This window comes from Myotis daubentonii, chromosome 17 (assembly GCF_963259705.1).
Source record: "Myotis daubentonii chromosome 17, mMyoDau2.1, whole genome shotgun sequence".
Taxonomy (NCBI): Eukaryota; Metazoa; Chordata; class Mammalia; order Chiroptera; family Vespertilionidae; genus Myotis; species Myotis daubentonii.
In genome coordinates, this window is record NC_081856.1 from 26,467,657 (window position 1) to 26,483,287 (window position 15,631).

General features: G+C 37.5%; 1 protein-coding gene across 1 annotated transcript in view; it reads right to left on the minus strand.

Annotated features, from left to right (window-relative positions):
- The window catches only part of RP1 (RP1 axonemal microtubule associated), a 141,927-nt gene that overhangs the window by 73,880 nt on the left and 52,416 nt on the right, over positions 1–15,631 (minus strand). Inside the window, 2 exon segments of the mRNA XM_059671758.1 lie at positions 4,935–5,134; positions 11,993–12,124. Of these exon segments, the coding sequence (XP_059527741.1) occupies positions 4,935–5,134; positions 11,993–12,124 (332 nt within the window).

Below are 15,631 nucleotides of genomic sequence, written 5' to 3' on the forward strand. Positions count from 1 at the left end.
TAATATTTAAAAAGCTCTCAAGGACCCTTTCAGAGTCTAAAAATTAGGCCCTCTGAAGAAGCTATCAGCGGTTTACACAGACAGGGAGTATAAGACAGAAATATCATGAGACTTGACTAAAAATATGCGAAAGGAGTTAGATGAAAGAATAGGATAAAGAGCAGGCATATGCTCAGTACTCTGACTACATTTCTCACTAGAAACCAATGTATTTTGAGATGAGTTCCAATGACATAAACATGTGTTTTTATTTTAAGAAAATAAGCAACTTTCATCAAAGCTAAATATGGTGAGTTCTATAAACTTAAGGAAAAGTACCAGTGAGTCTAGAACTTCCTTTTACTCTGAAAATCCTCTTGTTTATCTCATAGGCTAAGACACAGATGTTCAAAGTTCAAGGAAGAGAAACAAACCTGTCCACACAGTATGTATACTTGGCAAGTTTTTTATATGGTCCAAGAGTATTTGTTTATCTAGGTAGCACTGTGGAAAACTGACTTTGGAATCACTCTGAGCTCAGTTTGGATCCTGGCTGTTGTAATATGAGTAGAATATGGTGTTTTCATCTCTCATCAATTTCTTTATCTGTTGAATAGACATAATATCGACTGCATACAATTTTCAGTTCAACTAAATGTTTGTTTAACACAATAACGTGGGCATTGTGCAAGGCCACAGATATACAAAGATGAAAATAATGGCACACTCCTTAACATAGAGATACTTATAATCTAGTGAGGAAGACCGACTTATAAGCTGACACTTTCTGTATTATAAGATATATCTAGGACAGTGGTTGGCAAACTGCGGCCCCTTGAGTGTGGCTCTTCCACAAAATACCACATGCGGGTGCGCACGTACAGTGCGATTGAAACTTCGTGGCCACACGCAAGGGGCCAAAGAGCCACATGTGGCTCGCGAGCCGCAGTTTGCCGACCACTGATCTAGGACACTGAACTCTGAGGATTAAAAAGGTGAAATGCTACCTTATTATTTAATAGCTTAAGTAATAGCGAACCATCAGAATTTCATAATCTCTTTCATAACACTTCCCATACTTAGAAATTATCTTAAGTGCCCACCACCACCATCACTTCCTCCCATAGACTAGCCCTTGGGGCTATTACAACACCACCAGGAAGGAATATGCTGGCATTGACTAGGAGGAAGAAACAGAGGGCTCTTAATCCCGTAGAGCCAACTTCTGCCCCACTTTCTTATACCCAGAGTCAGTCTCAGCAGTAGAACTCAAACTAGTTCTTCCCAGCAAATGTAACAGAAAGTTATCCCATAGTCCGAGTTTGGTTTCTCTCTGCAAGGTAAGCCAACTTTTATATATACTACTTTTGTCCCAAGAATCTATTAGCATTTAAGGGCAAACTTACTCTTTTTACACATTCTAAGTGACAAAAATAAAAGGATAACTGAACAGTCAGGTTACCTAGTTTATGTTACTTCATGCCTGTCTGCCTGTTACTCTGGAGAATGGAACTACCATGCAATCAGCTCAACTACATGTCAGCCAGGAGGCAAGTAAGTGCCTGGCATGCATTGTCTTTTCCAATTTGCAGAGTAGCCCTGGGAAGAGTAAGGCTCTTTAAAGAGTCTACTTTAAAAAATGAAGAAACAAAGAGGTTAAGTAATTTGTCTAAGGATACACAGATGGATACATAGCTGGTGAGTTCCAAAGTAAAATTCAAAGACAAGCTTGTTTGATCAGAAATATCCCACTGTCCTCAAAAATGGCTCACTTCAGGATTGGAAGAACGGAAAAGAGAATGAAAAACTAATTCAGAAGTGGCAAATGATAATGAGGAAAAAATAAACAAGTCAATGCCTACAGACGAGAGAGCAGATAGGAATGAGCTGGCTGGTCCTAATTTAGGGTTCTCAGACTATCAAGAGGTCCCAGTTGCATTGTGCCTTAAGCCCTAGACTATGCTGCTCAAACATCAGTATAAATGCAAATTACATGGGGGTCTTTTAAAATGTAGATTCTGACTCAGTAGATCTGGTACGGGGCCTGAGATGCTGCATGTCTAACCACCTCCCAGGTGATGCCCATGCTGTTGGCCTGAGGTCACAAGGCCCTACACTCCTACAGGTCTTTCATACCCATCCCTGATCTCTACCACTGATCTCTAATTTAGTAGCTATTACTTAAGCTATTAAATAATAAGGTGGTGGGCACTTAAGACACTGAGGTAGTGTCTTAGAGCTAAGTCCTTGCTCTCACTCCACAGTAAATAGGAGGAGCTAGAAGAAGAAAACGTATGCAATGCCATTGACCAGGAGAGAGAGTCCTCAGTAACTAATGTTCGTAGAGCCCTTCCCATCTACCAGGGAGAGTGCATATCACATACATTCCCCAACATTCTTTTAGAGCCACAACAAGGCTTTTTAGTAAGTGTTTTATGCTCCACCTTTACCAAAAAGGAAATTAAAGATTAGTGAGGATAAGCAATCTGTTCAAGGTCAATCTGGCTTTGAACCTGGTCTTCGTGACTCCAAGACCTATTCCTAACATTTACTACATTCCCTATATGTCAATAGAATTTTTAAAATATATACATATTTTTTCTTTTGGTCATCAGACCACCCTAAAATTTAGAAAAAAAGAAACCCATATCACTGCCTCTATTCTATATGTAAAAATAAGGCCGGCCTGAGAAAAATAAGTGATATATTCAAGGTCACACATAGAAGACATGGAAAGCTAGGACTCCAATCCAGCTCACATGGTTTACAGTCTAGTGCTGTACCTGGCAAAATAACCAGTCTCTGGAAGTGGAACCAGGCAGCAGTAGTTTTTAAAATTCCTCAGGAGACTCCAATGTGCAATCAACACTGATTATCCTTTCCAAGATTGAGCCCTGAGTAAATTTTTCCAGAAAAACATTGAGAGGATTTACCAGCACATGAGTGCATATACCACAAGATACAGTATGGGCAATCATAGGCCTGTGGGTTGGCCAGTGATCTAACCATAGCACACATATAGTGAATTCTAAACAATCGCCTTAAAATAATCTTTTGAAATACATATGTGCATTGAGCAAAAGTGCTCCTTCATGACTTCATAATAGCTTTTTTTTTTTCAACTTAAAATGTGCAGAAACAGAATGCCAGGCTCTGATCTAGAGATCTAGAAACCATGGGGGTTTGAGGTACTGCAGCCTCAAACAGCCTTGGCTTCCAGTGACTTGAGTTGACCTCAATCATTCTCTATCCAGTCTTATGATACTAAGATATATTCTCTAGGGAACACAACTGATTTTCAACAGCTCTCAGCCTGTGGGGATGGGGGTGGGGTGGGAATTAGTGAAGTGGAATGTGATTGTCCTAATTAAAGTCTGTCCAAAACCCTGAGGAACTAGGAGGCAACCAGTGACACTCAAAACAATGCAGCCCAGTTTTCTCTGATGCTAATTAAAATAGAGAGATATTCAAACGGACATTGGCAGAGCTTCAAAATATGGCTTCTGAATATGCCAAAAAGATGATTTCACACCATACAACTCAGCTGAGTGACATCTAAAAGTATGCGCAAATAAAAAGAAAAAAGGGTTTTCATTATCAGAAGAATCTCTAAATCTGGTTATAATTTGAGTTGAAATTGATGATTTATGGGGGCAATTTCAAACCAATGGCCTATGCCGGGAGCCGGTCCATCCTTGCTGTTTCAAGGGACCTGGCATATATGGCATACGGTTCTTAATATGTTTGCTCACCTTCTTGGCGCTGTGTTTTAACCAAAGTCACCTCTCCGAGAAAGGTTGTTTCCCCAGGTAGGGATTTTCCCCTGAAGTTAGGGAGGGAATAAAACCCCTCAACTAAGTGCCAGGCGGGTAATTAATCCCTTTAACTACGAACAATCATGCTTAAACTACATAATCTTTTCTCCCTGGAATGGAGATAAGAAACGCCCTAACCTTTGTAATAGAGATTGATAGGATTGAATCAACTGGTATAAATACAGTTGTAACAAGACAGAAAGACTCAGAACTTAGAACAGAATCAAGAAGACAGAATCTACACGGAGCCTAGAGACAGAAGAACTTTGCTGGAGAGAGCATGCCGGAGGATCCTGGAGAGGGACTGGCCTCGGAGCCTAGAGACAGAGCCTAGCGGGAGAACATGGCAAGGGATCCTGGACTGAACCTGACTACAGAGATTGGCAGGAGAACCTGACTGGAACCTGGACCCTGAACCTGACTGGAGTACCTGGACAGAACCTCTCTGGAGAGCCTAAGCAGAACCTCTCTGGAGATCGAGACCAGAACTTGGCTGGAGATCCGGGCTGGAGATCCTGGCTAGGCTGCTGATCAACTGAACGCTGTCTCCGTGTCATTCCTTCTTCGCCGACTCCGTCCACACCTTTGGGGACCCCTGGACCTGCTGGGGTTGGACCCCAGCAGGCCTAAAAATTATCTTTAAAGAAAGAAATTTCTTCTATCACTTTCCTTGTTTGGCCCTAGCTGGTTTGGCTCAGTGGGTAGAGTGTCGGTCTGCGAACTGAAGGGTCCAGGGTTCTATTCCTGTCAATGGCACATGCCCAGGTTGCAGGCTTAATCCCCAGTAGCAGGTGTGCAGGAGGCAGCCAATCAATAATTCTCTCTCATCATTGATGTTCCTCCCTCCCTCTCTCTCTCTCTCTCTCTCTCTCTCTCTCTCTCTCTCTCTCTCTCTCCCCCTTCCTCTCTGAAATTAAAAATATATTTTCAAAAATAAACTTTCCTTGTTTGTATAAGATATGTGAAGGGAAAATGTTTCCTTTGATGATTACAATAGGCATTAGGATAACTTATGAGAATTCTAATAGACCAGAGATTTATTTTATACAGAACACACATGCACACACAATCACACCCTCCTGTATTATAGAAATACCTTTGAAATGGTCAAAAAACTATATTCCTACCGATATTGTTTACCTGAAACTCATCCTCCTGTCTTGGAAGGAATAGCTGCTCTGGGCTGTCCTTGCTAAGACTTATTGGTCCAGGGACTCCTTCATCTCCATACACCCAGAGTGTGGCATTGGCTCGAGTCCCTGTGTTTCCTGTCAGCACTAACACCTTCCATTCATCTTCTGACAGAAGAGTCTCATTGCTCCGGGAAGGTCTGACTTCTTCTATGGGGGTAAAAAAGCATTAGTGGCAGATCAGGTGCAATGTCAGGCTGACAGGATCCTTTGTCTCATGGAGCCCAAGGACATCAAACAGAGCAGGGAGGGGTGGGGCGGGCAGGGAGGCACCGAACTGCTACAAACTCCAGAGAGCTGATTTGTGCTCCTCTCCTCTCAACAAGGCTCTGGTCAACGGAAACTGAAGAAAATTCAATGAGGACAATAAACATATGAAATGCCTGGCAATCTCTCACTTGTCCTCAATACTTCAACATGGATGTGTGCTGGAATTTGCAGTCTGTGTCCATAGATTTCTCATAAAGCTGCCTGCCTGGCTCACAGGTTTTTAGACAGAGCTACTGCAATGTAAAGTAACAAAGAAAAGTGGAATTAAAACACATTTTCAAATGAGATGTAAAAACAGCAATTTTTGAGGAGAGAGAAAATTTTTCTGAAATAGTTCAGGGGGCGGGGGCCGGGGGGTCGGGGGGAGCCCTACGGAAAGAGCAATGTAAGGATCAGAAACCACAGACAGAATTTACACAAATGCAAGTGGTTTCTGAAGTGCTTAGAGCGGGTTTTCTGTGGGGGCAGGGACCACATGGCGGCAGTGTGCCCAAGGCAGCCTCCATCAGCCAGGAGGTGCCCAACAGCAGCTCCTTGTTTGTAAGAGACGCTGATAAAGGGAAGCTCCCAACTTGCTGTCTTCTTTGCACTCAGCTTAGCCTGTTGCCTCATGAAGGAGATACTGGGGAATGCAGTGCTAAGAGCATTGCCCCAGGTACTCTGCATTGGTTGTCTAAATTGCCCCAACATTTGCATGTTAATTCTTAACTGAGATTTCCAGGTAGAAATCATATATTACAGACTTAGGTCATAAATTTAATGTCCTTATGTCAAATGGTTAAAAGGAAGCCAAGACTCTCCCTACATTTAATTATATGGAATGAAATAATAGGCAACCTTAGGAAGCACCTAGGACCTTAGTACAGCATTAGTATGATGACAACAAACCCAGGAAGTGGCTAGTTACTTCCTGCTATAATAAACAAATTTTAAAATAAAATAAAAACTATGCCAAAAAGTATATTTGCTAAGAAAGGACTTACCTTTATCTTTTAAAGGTGCCTCCACTTTACTGTCCTAGATCATCTCTATCACTACAATAGCAAGCATTTTTTTCAATTATAATAATAATCACCATTTATTAAGCTCCTATTATATGTAGGCTCTGTGTTGAATGCTTCATATTCATTTTTTCATTCCATGAAGTAAGTCAAATTATGTTGTCCATTTTAAAATGAGAAAAAGAGATAGAGGCTAAGTAATGTGCCCAAGTCATATAATAAGTAAATAATGAAATATCTAAATCCGAAGCCTCTGTACTTAAATGAGCTGGATAGCTGTTCTGTGTTCATTTAAAGACAGTTCAGCAGGACACAAGATTTTATTCAGTGCTAAGCACTGTTCTAAAAACTTAGTATTCATACCATGTCAACCTTACACAATCCTCACACCAGTCCTATGAGGTACTGTCCCCTATGAGACAGGTAAACAAACCAGGACTCAGAGGTTAAGAAATTTGCTGACAGCTATACAGGCAGTAACAAAAAATTAAACTTCAAACCCAGGCAGAACAAGGTTAAATCCCACGTCATTCGGGGTGTTATATCAAAGGCAGCTGACCTTTGATATAAAGGTCACAAATATTTTCCCAACAAAACTTTATGGTACAATTTAATTTCCAAATATTTTATGTAAACACCTGACTGTTATTTGTAGTCTATCACAATCAGGAGCCTGGCAAACACACTTGGAATTTCGTCAGAGCCCAGAAAACAGCAGTCAGCTCTCTACTGATGAAAACTCCACAGGACGTCCATGAGTCCTTCCCAGAGAGTAACTGGTGATCTAGGTCAGCAGGATACTCTTTAGGATGCTAATTATCTACTTGAATTTCTTGTGCTCAGCTAAAAGGATCATTTTTACTCAATTCAAGAAAACTTCTTTCAGTTCCTATTATTCATTAGGCACTGTGTTAGGTTCATTGCTCCCTCAATATTAATGGCAGAGATTAAAACTTTGAAAGAAAAATAATGACATTCTCACTCTGGACATACGCACTATCTAGTAGGAAAGGCAGACATATAAATATTTGGATTTCAAAGATGCAAACACATGCATAGGAAACAAAAGAAACAGGACAGAGTTCAGATGTAGCAGAGTCATTAACTATAGAGGGTGGCAGGAAAGGCTTCTACAGGTAACCTGGGTGCTGGATGTAGAAGGATGCATTAGAATTTTTCAGAAAGTGAAGGGAAGGGTATTTCAGATAAAGGGAATACCTGTCCAGCATGTACAAAGACTTGTAGTGGCAGGCATTATGAAAGAACTACACTAAGGGAGATGTGCTTGAACAAGACAATGAGATCATGAAAGGCATTGGCAAGTTGGAAGTTGGCATACCTTTGTGCAGACAACATGGAATAAGTCAAGATTCTAAATAATGGTGGTGACATGCTCTGAGTATTAGAAAGATCTGTCTGAAACAGGGTGGACTGTATGGAGCAGGGAAAGACTGAGGCAGAAAGGCCAGTGAACAATATAAAATGAAAAAACAAATGGGGTCAAGACACCATGGTTACTTGGTTTTAGTTTTTGGGTATCCAAATACGAACATATGCACGCGCATGTGTATGTGTGTGTGTGTGTGTGTGTGTGTGTGTGTGTGTGTAGCTTGTTTGTTTGATTTAATCTGCAAACATGTTATGGTCTCTAAAGTCTTTTCTTGCTATAACATTTGCACAAACATAACAATCATCAGGGTGCACTCATGTTTCAAAATTCATGACTTAATATTGTATAATTTATAATATAGAACAATGAATTAAAGTTTGTGCTGTTATCAATTAAAAATGAGTTCCATCTAATACCCTGATCTTTTGGAAATGAACCAAAATCCATTAGTCTCAGATAATAAATTTATCCATTTGAAAACCATAAAAGCAGTTGCTTTTGTTGACTAGAGTTTTAAAATATTCTAAGATGGGTGCATATTTTATGGAGATGCTGATTTCATCACCTGACTCATTCAGGGGCTCCCTAAATAAAATCTAAGGTGCCTAAAACTTACTCGGATATCTCAAAAATGTTCTTCATGAGGGTGACAGAACACTTTATTTTTTTTATTAAGTTATTACATATGTGTCTTTATCCCCACATTACCCAGCATCCCCCCCACTCATGCCCTCACCCCCCTGTTGTCTGTGTCCATTGGTTAGGCCTATATGCTGGCATATAAGTACTTCGGTTGATCTCTCTCCCTTACCCCCACCCTCCCCTACCTTCCCTCTGAGGTTTGACGGTCTGATTGAGAACACTTTAATTAAGCACCACTCAAGTTGACTCAGTCAATATAAAGTAAAATCAAGCTAAGCTACCTCTGGTGCTGTTGATCTCCTGAAGCTCTGAAAAAAAAATTTTTAATTACACATCGACATAAATAACAAATTAGGCTGATTCCATACATAGTTCATGGGTTGGTCAAAGTTGAGGTCAACTAAAGGCATGAATCATTATCAGAAAGTGTGGGCATAAAAAGACAAGTCCCATAAACCTTTGTGTGCTTTTTCAAGACAGTGTTTAAGAAAGCTGATTTACACTAGAATGTAAAGCAGAAACTGAAATCAAATTTTGATAGTACAGTGTCACAAAAATGATTATAATTTAACCCTATTTTTTAAAATGTAAAATAATCTGGAAAAAATATAAAAAGTTAAACCATTTTCTCTATAGATATCGTGCAATGTAAAAGTATTTCTAAAAAACTAACACAAATAGTCTTGTTTTATTCATTAATTTGTCAGTTTCTTGGTGTAAGGTATAGTAGGCTTTTATATAGAGCACAGGAAGCACAACACTGATAGGAATAGCTAACAGAAAATAAGATGAAGTAATCAAGGCTATCTCAACATGCTAAAATATTGGACTAATACCAAGAAGAAAAAATATAATTGTTATCAAGGTAAAGGCCTAAATTTGGTTTAAAAATCTGTTACATCTTTTTCAGTGAAAGAATATTGTACATACAATATCCTAGTGATCTTAGTATATACCAAGAGTCCAAAAAAGATGTGCTCCAAGCAACATTATACTGACAGATATATGGAGTCCACATTAAAGAAATACCAATTTTCTAAGTGTCCTGATTAAATGAGAAGACAGTCTCCTATTTAGACTTACACTTTAAAATATATATATACTATATATAGATGTGGTATTATAAGTTCTAGATCTTTGTCTTCCTTTCTTTTCTAATACATGAGGCTTTTGAATACAAAGGATGAGTTTATTTTATCTATAATACCTAACCCCCAAATTACATACATCTTGCCCTATCCTAAAGGTAGACTGACAAACATAATCTCATTCTTCAGGAATGGATCGTTGGTTTTGATGTCTTTAAAGTACAAAATAAGCTTTATAAGTTTTCTAAAGTATTTTTCAACTAATTTAATTTATTTCTATATGAATTAATGTAACCCAAATCTATCTAGCATAACAGCTAAATAGCGAAACATAGAGGAAGATATTTCTCACAATAAATAAGTTTTAACTACTACAGATGTTTTATAGAAGTAGAAAGAGAATCATGATCTGATCACTCAGTAATGAATCAGTCTTCTAAGTAATATTATTATGTAAAGACATTTTTGCCCACATGAAGGATACTTATAAAAACCATTTCTACTGCAATCACAGAAGGCAAAATTTAAACAAATCATGGGGATTTTGTAGGTGACATTTGCATTAGGAAAGCTTTATCACCTAGATTTTCAGGATTTAATGTCTAAACACAAGGTATATGCTATATCAATACTTCAAATAGTTAATAAATTAAACAGCTTCATTAATAAAGTTAAGTCTCCTTTTTCTCAGTTTCTGGCCCATTCTCCATTTCTATTGCCATTAACTAGTATTGCCATAACATGTAGTATTGCCATTAACTACAATAAAAAAAATTGGGCCTTTTTATAATGAATTAATGACTTAAATTTTATTTGTGCCTAGTTTGCCCTGAATGTTCCTTCATAAGACTCAGTAATCCCATTTCTGGGTATATACAGAAATATTATTCAGCCATGAGAAAGAAGGAAATCCTGCCATTTGTAACAACATGGGTGGAACTTGAGGACATTATGCTAAGTGAGATACAAAGACACATACTGTATTATATCACTTACATGTGGAATAAAATTTTAAAAAGCCAAACTTGTAAAAACAGAAAGTAAAATGGTAGTTACCAACAGCAAGGGTTGGGAGTGGGAGAAAAGGGAGAGATATTTAAGGATACAAACTTGAAGCTAGTAGATAAATAAGACCCAGAGATCTAATGTATAGTATGGCAATTATAGACAACATCTTATTATAAATATCAAACTTACTAAGAGACTAGATCTTAATACTTCTCATCATAAAAAAGAAATGATCATTATGTGACATGATAGAGGGGCATCATAGTGCAATATACAAATGTATCAAATCAATATCTTGTGCACCTTAAATTTTAAAGAAAATTAACAATGATAACATTTTTTAAATGTTTTCGCCAGAACAAGTTTTCACAAAATACAGTACATAGATTTTTTTTCTCTTAAATGTTTTGCTACTCATAAAAATGTATCTACTCCCAGAGATTTCAGCTAGCATGCTATTTTCAGCCAAGTCAAATTTAACTTGAGGTGGCCATCCCGGATTCCATACCTCCTGACACAAGACTGAATTCTCCCTCTGAGAAAAATTTTAACTAAGCACATGTTTCTCACACAATGTGATCTGTCCCACTGCTCCATGGATTCATGACATGACATGGAAATATAACACTGGGCCTTGTCCATACAGCAAAACTCAAAAGGCTCATTTCTCTTTTCTCTGGTTGATACAATAGTATCATAGGGCTGTCAGAAAGAGACGTCTATTTTCTGTTGCTATCTGAAATAAAAAAGAAAGCACACCCAATAACTGATTTTCAAAAAGCACTTTTTTAAAGGTAACATGAGCATTTATCTATTTCTCAAGATGGGTTTAAAAAATGTTTCAGACACAGTGGTCACTATGTCAGTTTACCCAAAGATGACTAGATTCTGATGCACAGGATTTGTCAGATATCATTCATAGAAGATAATACATTTAAGAGAGAGAAAAATGATCGAACAGACTAAAACTAGAAACTAAAAATCCAAACCTCTCAGCTCTAGAACACTTTATTGATGCCTCATTTTCTATATCAGAGAATTGGAGGAGATTATTTTTGTTGTTGTTTAGACTTTGGCGAGAATTTACTGTTATTTATAAAATATATTCATAAGATATTTTGTAGATAATAGTCCAATGGGATGTCATAATTTAATGCTACCTTCTTTTCAAGTCATTGTTCAGGAGTGATAATTGAATTCAAGGTAAAGAAATAAATACATCTATAATAATAAAAGCGTAATATGCTAATTAGACTGGACGCCTTTCTGGACATCCTTCCTTCCGGACAAAGCCGCAGTGGGTGGGGGCCACAGCAGAGGCAGGAGAGGCCCCGGCCACAGCAGTGACAGCGGCAGGTTGGGGCTGGGGCCAAGGCCCTTACATGAATTTCGTGCATCAGGTCTCTAGCTTTTAAATATATTTATGTTTTGCAATATAGAGCCCAAGCATAAAAAAGGTAAGATAACAGCTTAAAAGCTAGTTCATGTGTTATAATGTAACCTATATTATAAAAATAACTTGGTGTTCTCCCTGAGGTGTTCACAAAGAACCAGTGCAGACAAACAAACCGAAAGAAGAAGAAAAACAAAAGACAAAACTGCTGCTTACTTGCAGTTGAAGAAAGCGAGGAACCTCTGGCCTCAGATTCAGGTGGTATTTCTTGCTGGTGTTTTGACTCCTGGATCTTTTCCTCTTCTTGGCTGGCTGTTGCAGACATACCCATTGGGTTTTCTCTGCCAACTGAAATTAAGATTTTAAAAGAGATCATCCTTTTAAAATCACTTGTTTCTTCTCAGAAAACTCACCATGTGTTTAAACTATGCAAGTTTAAGTTTTGATATTGTTTCCATTTCAGTGCCTAGTCAAATCCTTTTACTCTGTATTACAGTTACCAGAAAATGACTTTTCACTCTTAGCAGCAGGCTGTGCGTGAACGGTATTCCGTTAAAATCTACTCACTGCTTTATAAATCAAAGCAATAATTTAACGTCACAGTATGAATCAAATGGCTTATTCGAGATATTTTTTATAGATTCTAACAGGAACTCCTTTGATAATCTGCTACTTTGCCTTCTTCAAAAGGGCAAACTGACTAAAATGTCATTTAAACAATACTTCATGTGGCTTTACTAAAATATGAGAATCAAAGAAATATACCTATACCTAGAAATGAAGAAAACATTCACTATTGTACTGTCTTTTATTTTGAAACAAGTTGTTTTGGTGTCTTATTCAGGAATAGATATCCCCAACCTAGCTGAATAATGACTCCACTTTTATAGTCCATGCTCATGAGTACTATTTGTATTTAGAACTTCAAAGTTTAAGTTTGTGTTTTATTCTTAGGGATTAGTCATAGTACAGCCATTTTTAAATTATAGTAATTCAAACTGACTGTCAGAAAATAGAGAGATCATCAGCAACAAAAAAAATTATACAGATGTCTGATTCTATATAATCAGAAATAATAGCAGCTATTTCTTGATACCACAATTGCAGTCAATAAGTAAAGATGACTCATAAAATATATGTTAGCATGAGAAGGCATAACCTCAGAGGTATGGCTAACAGGAATTAACAAAACTTAATCTTATGGAGTTATAACACTGGTGTCTGAAGACTGCCCATGATGATATCATCATGGATATCCTTAAAGGATTATAAGATAAAGATTCAGATAATACACTTTTTAACACCAAATCCTGTAAAACATGTTTTTCCATATGGTTTATTTATAATGCAATGCTTAGATAGTAGAGACTGATGCTGGTAAAAAAAAACAAAAAAACAAAAAAACAACAACTTTAAAACATTAAAAGGAAAATCAAGAAACAGGAAGTGTATATGCTGAGGATAAATTAACTCGTGGAGAAGAAAGAAAAAGTATAATTTAGGGTACATTTTATTATGACCCAATTAAGAGATCCATAATGCCCAGGCTGGTGACTCAGTTAGTTGGAGTGTCGTCCCAAACACCAAAAGGGTTGCAGGGTCGAGCCTGGTCCAGGCATATATGGGAGGCTATCAATCCAGGTTTCTCACATCGATTTCTCTTTCTCTCTCTCTCTCTCTCTCTCTCTCTCTCTCTCTCTCTCTCTCATTTAAAATAAAAAGATTTTAAAAAGAGATCCATAATTAAGGGTTTTCATTATCTATAATAATAAAAGCGTAATGTGCTAATTAGACCGGACGTCCTTCCGGACGAAGCTGGGGCTGTGAGGGAAGACTGGGTCCCAGGTGCCAGAGGGAAGCTGGTGCCAGCATCCAGGGGAAGGAAGGCCTACTCTTGCATGAATTTCGTGCATCGGGTCTCTAGTTTACTAATAATGTAGAAATCTAGGATCTACAAAGACAAGATAAACTTTCTTCTAGTCACTTCCATCAGCATAAACTGTAAGTCAATGAATAAGACATGCCTTGGACATTAATAGGGTATACAACCCAGAAGGAGAACATGTAAAGAATGGTATATATTGGTGAGTGCTATAACAGACATATGCACAGAGTGCCAATGGAGCACAGAGGAGAAAAAAATTAATGTTCTGTCTAGAAATCAGAAACAAGCTCAGAAAGGGTTGCACAGTAGGACAGCCAAAGCAAATGGTGACATGGGAATAAGCATCTCTCATCTCTCTGCCTCCCAGCACTGGCTTCTCAAGATTCTACCTCATCCTCAAAAACAATGTCAACATTTTTTATAAATATAATAGTTGCTTTATAGTATGTTTAAAAAATCTTCCCATCTATTGTTTTCAAGTGAAAGAGACACCTGCAATGAATACTATTCTAACTAAAACATCATTTAAATAATACTTCATGTGACTTTACTAAAGTATGAGAATCAAAGAAATATACCAATTTCTATTAACATTATAGAACTTTCATAAATGTTAATTTAACTAACACAAAATTCCATGATTATCTTCATGGGTTGATCCAAATAGAAAGAGCTTGTTAGTCACAGGAATTTGTGTCTAATCATAAGGATAACTTGTGAGGTTAAAGCATACTTTGTCCAAAGTCAGGAAAGGGGAAGCTGTGTACAGCAGGACAAACAGACACCTCTAGGCGATTACCCACAGGATTGACGACTAATGCCAAAACTACACTATGTGTATTTATTTAAATCATTTATTTTTAAGCAAAAATCAGAAAATTGTTTTCATATATAAAAAATCGCAACCCATTTTTTGTTTAAAAATATACTTTTTAGTATATTTAGATAAAATGGTAGATAAATATATACAACACATACCTTTATAGAAAAAAATCATGATAATCTATACATCAAAATATAGTTTTTACTGCTGGATAGATTACATGGGTATATTTTCAAATTTTTCCACAATTGCACGTATTTTTATAATAAAAATAATAAAGGAAAAAATTATATAAGCAGTTTACAGGTGCCTATCAACCAGTTTAATCAATATAAAATCAGCCCCAGCCCCATTTGCTCTAAGCTTTTAAAGTTTCACAATCACTGGAGATATTCAATTCTTTTAAAAAAAAAATTATCAAATAATCAGAGTGCAGTCTCAAAAGACAATAAAAAAAATAGTATGCCTACTTTTCAAAATCATGTTGAAAAATGTAACCTGTACTTTGCAATGCCTGGCACAAAATAACTGCCCGTAATAGTTAGCTATTATCACTGAAACAAGAACTTTCCCATACTCTTAACTGGCTTGGTCCCCAACAGCTCTGTGGGGCAGATAGAAAAGATGTTACTATTACCCCGGTTACACAGATACAGAAACCAAAGTTCTTTGATATTAATATAGCTGGTAAGTAGACAAGAAAACTCAGATCATCCATGCTCAATAATAGAACTACATTGTAGAGCCTGTAAGAAAGAATTCTTTTGTTTCTAGTGGTTCTACTGGTACTAATACCTTCCGTTGACCCTTTTATTATCTCTTTTATGTATTGTCACAAATTATTTTTTCTTCTACTCATCTTTTCTAATCATTGCTATCTATTTTATTCCTCAGCTTTGCTTCACTACCTTACCCTTTCCTTTGTATGAGTTTTCCTTTCTTCCTGTGCTCTTCCCACATGTGTGCTGTCGCCTGCTAGCTATTTCTCACTGCTTTTTCTTCTACTCCACCCTGCATCTTTCTGCTTTCTCTCTCATCATCTGTTTCCCTCCAGAGCTGCTGAGACAGATGGCATACCCATTTTGTTGAGTAGGAGTGCCGCTCTGTGCCAGGCTGTGGAAACACAGAGCACAGAGGGAGTGGTGGT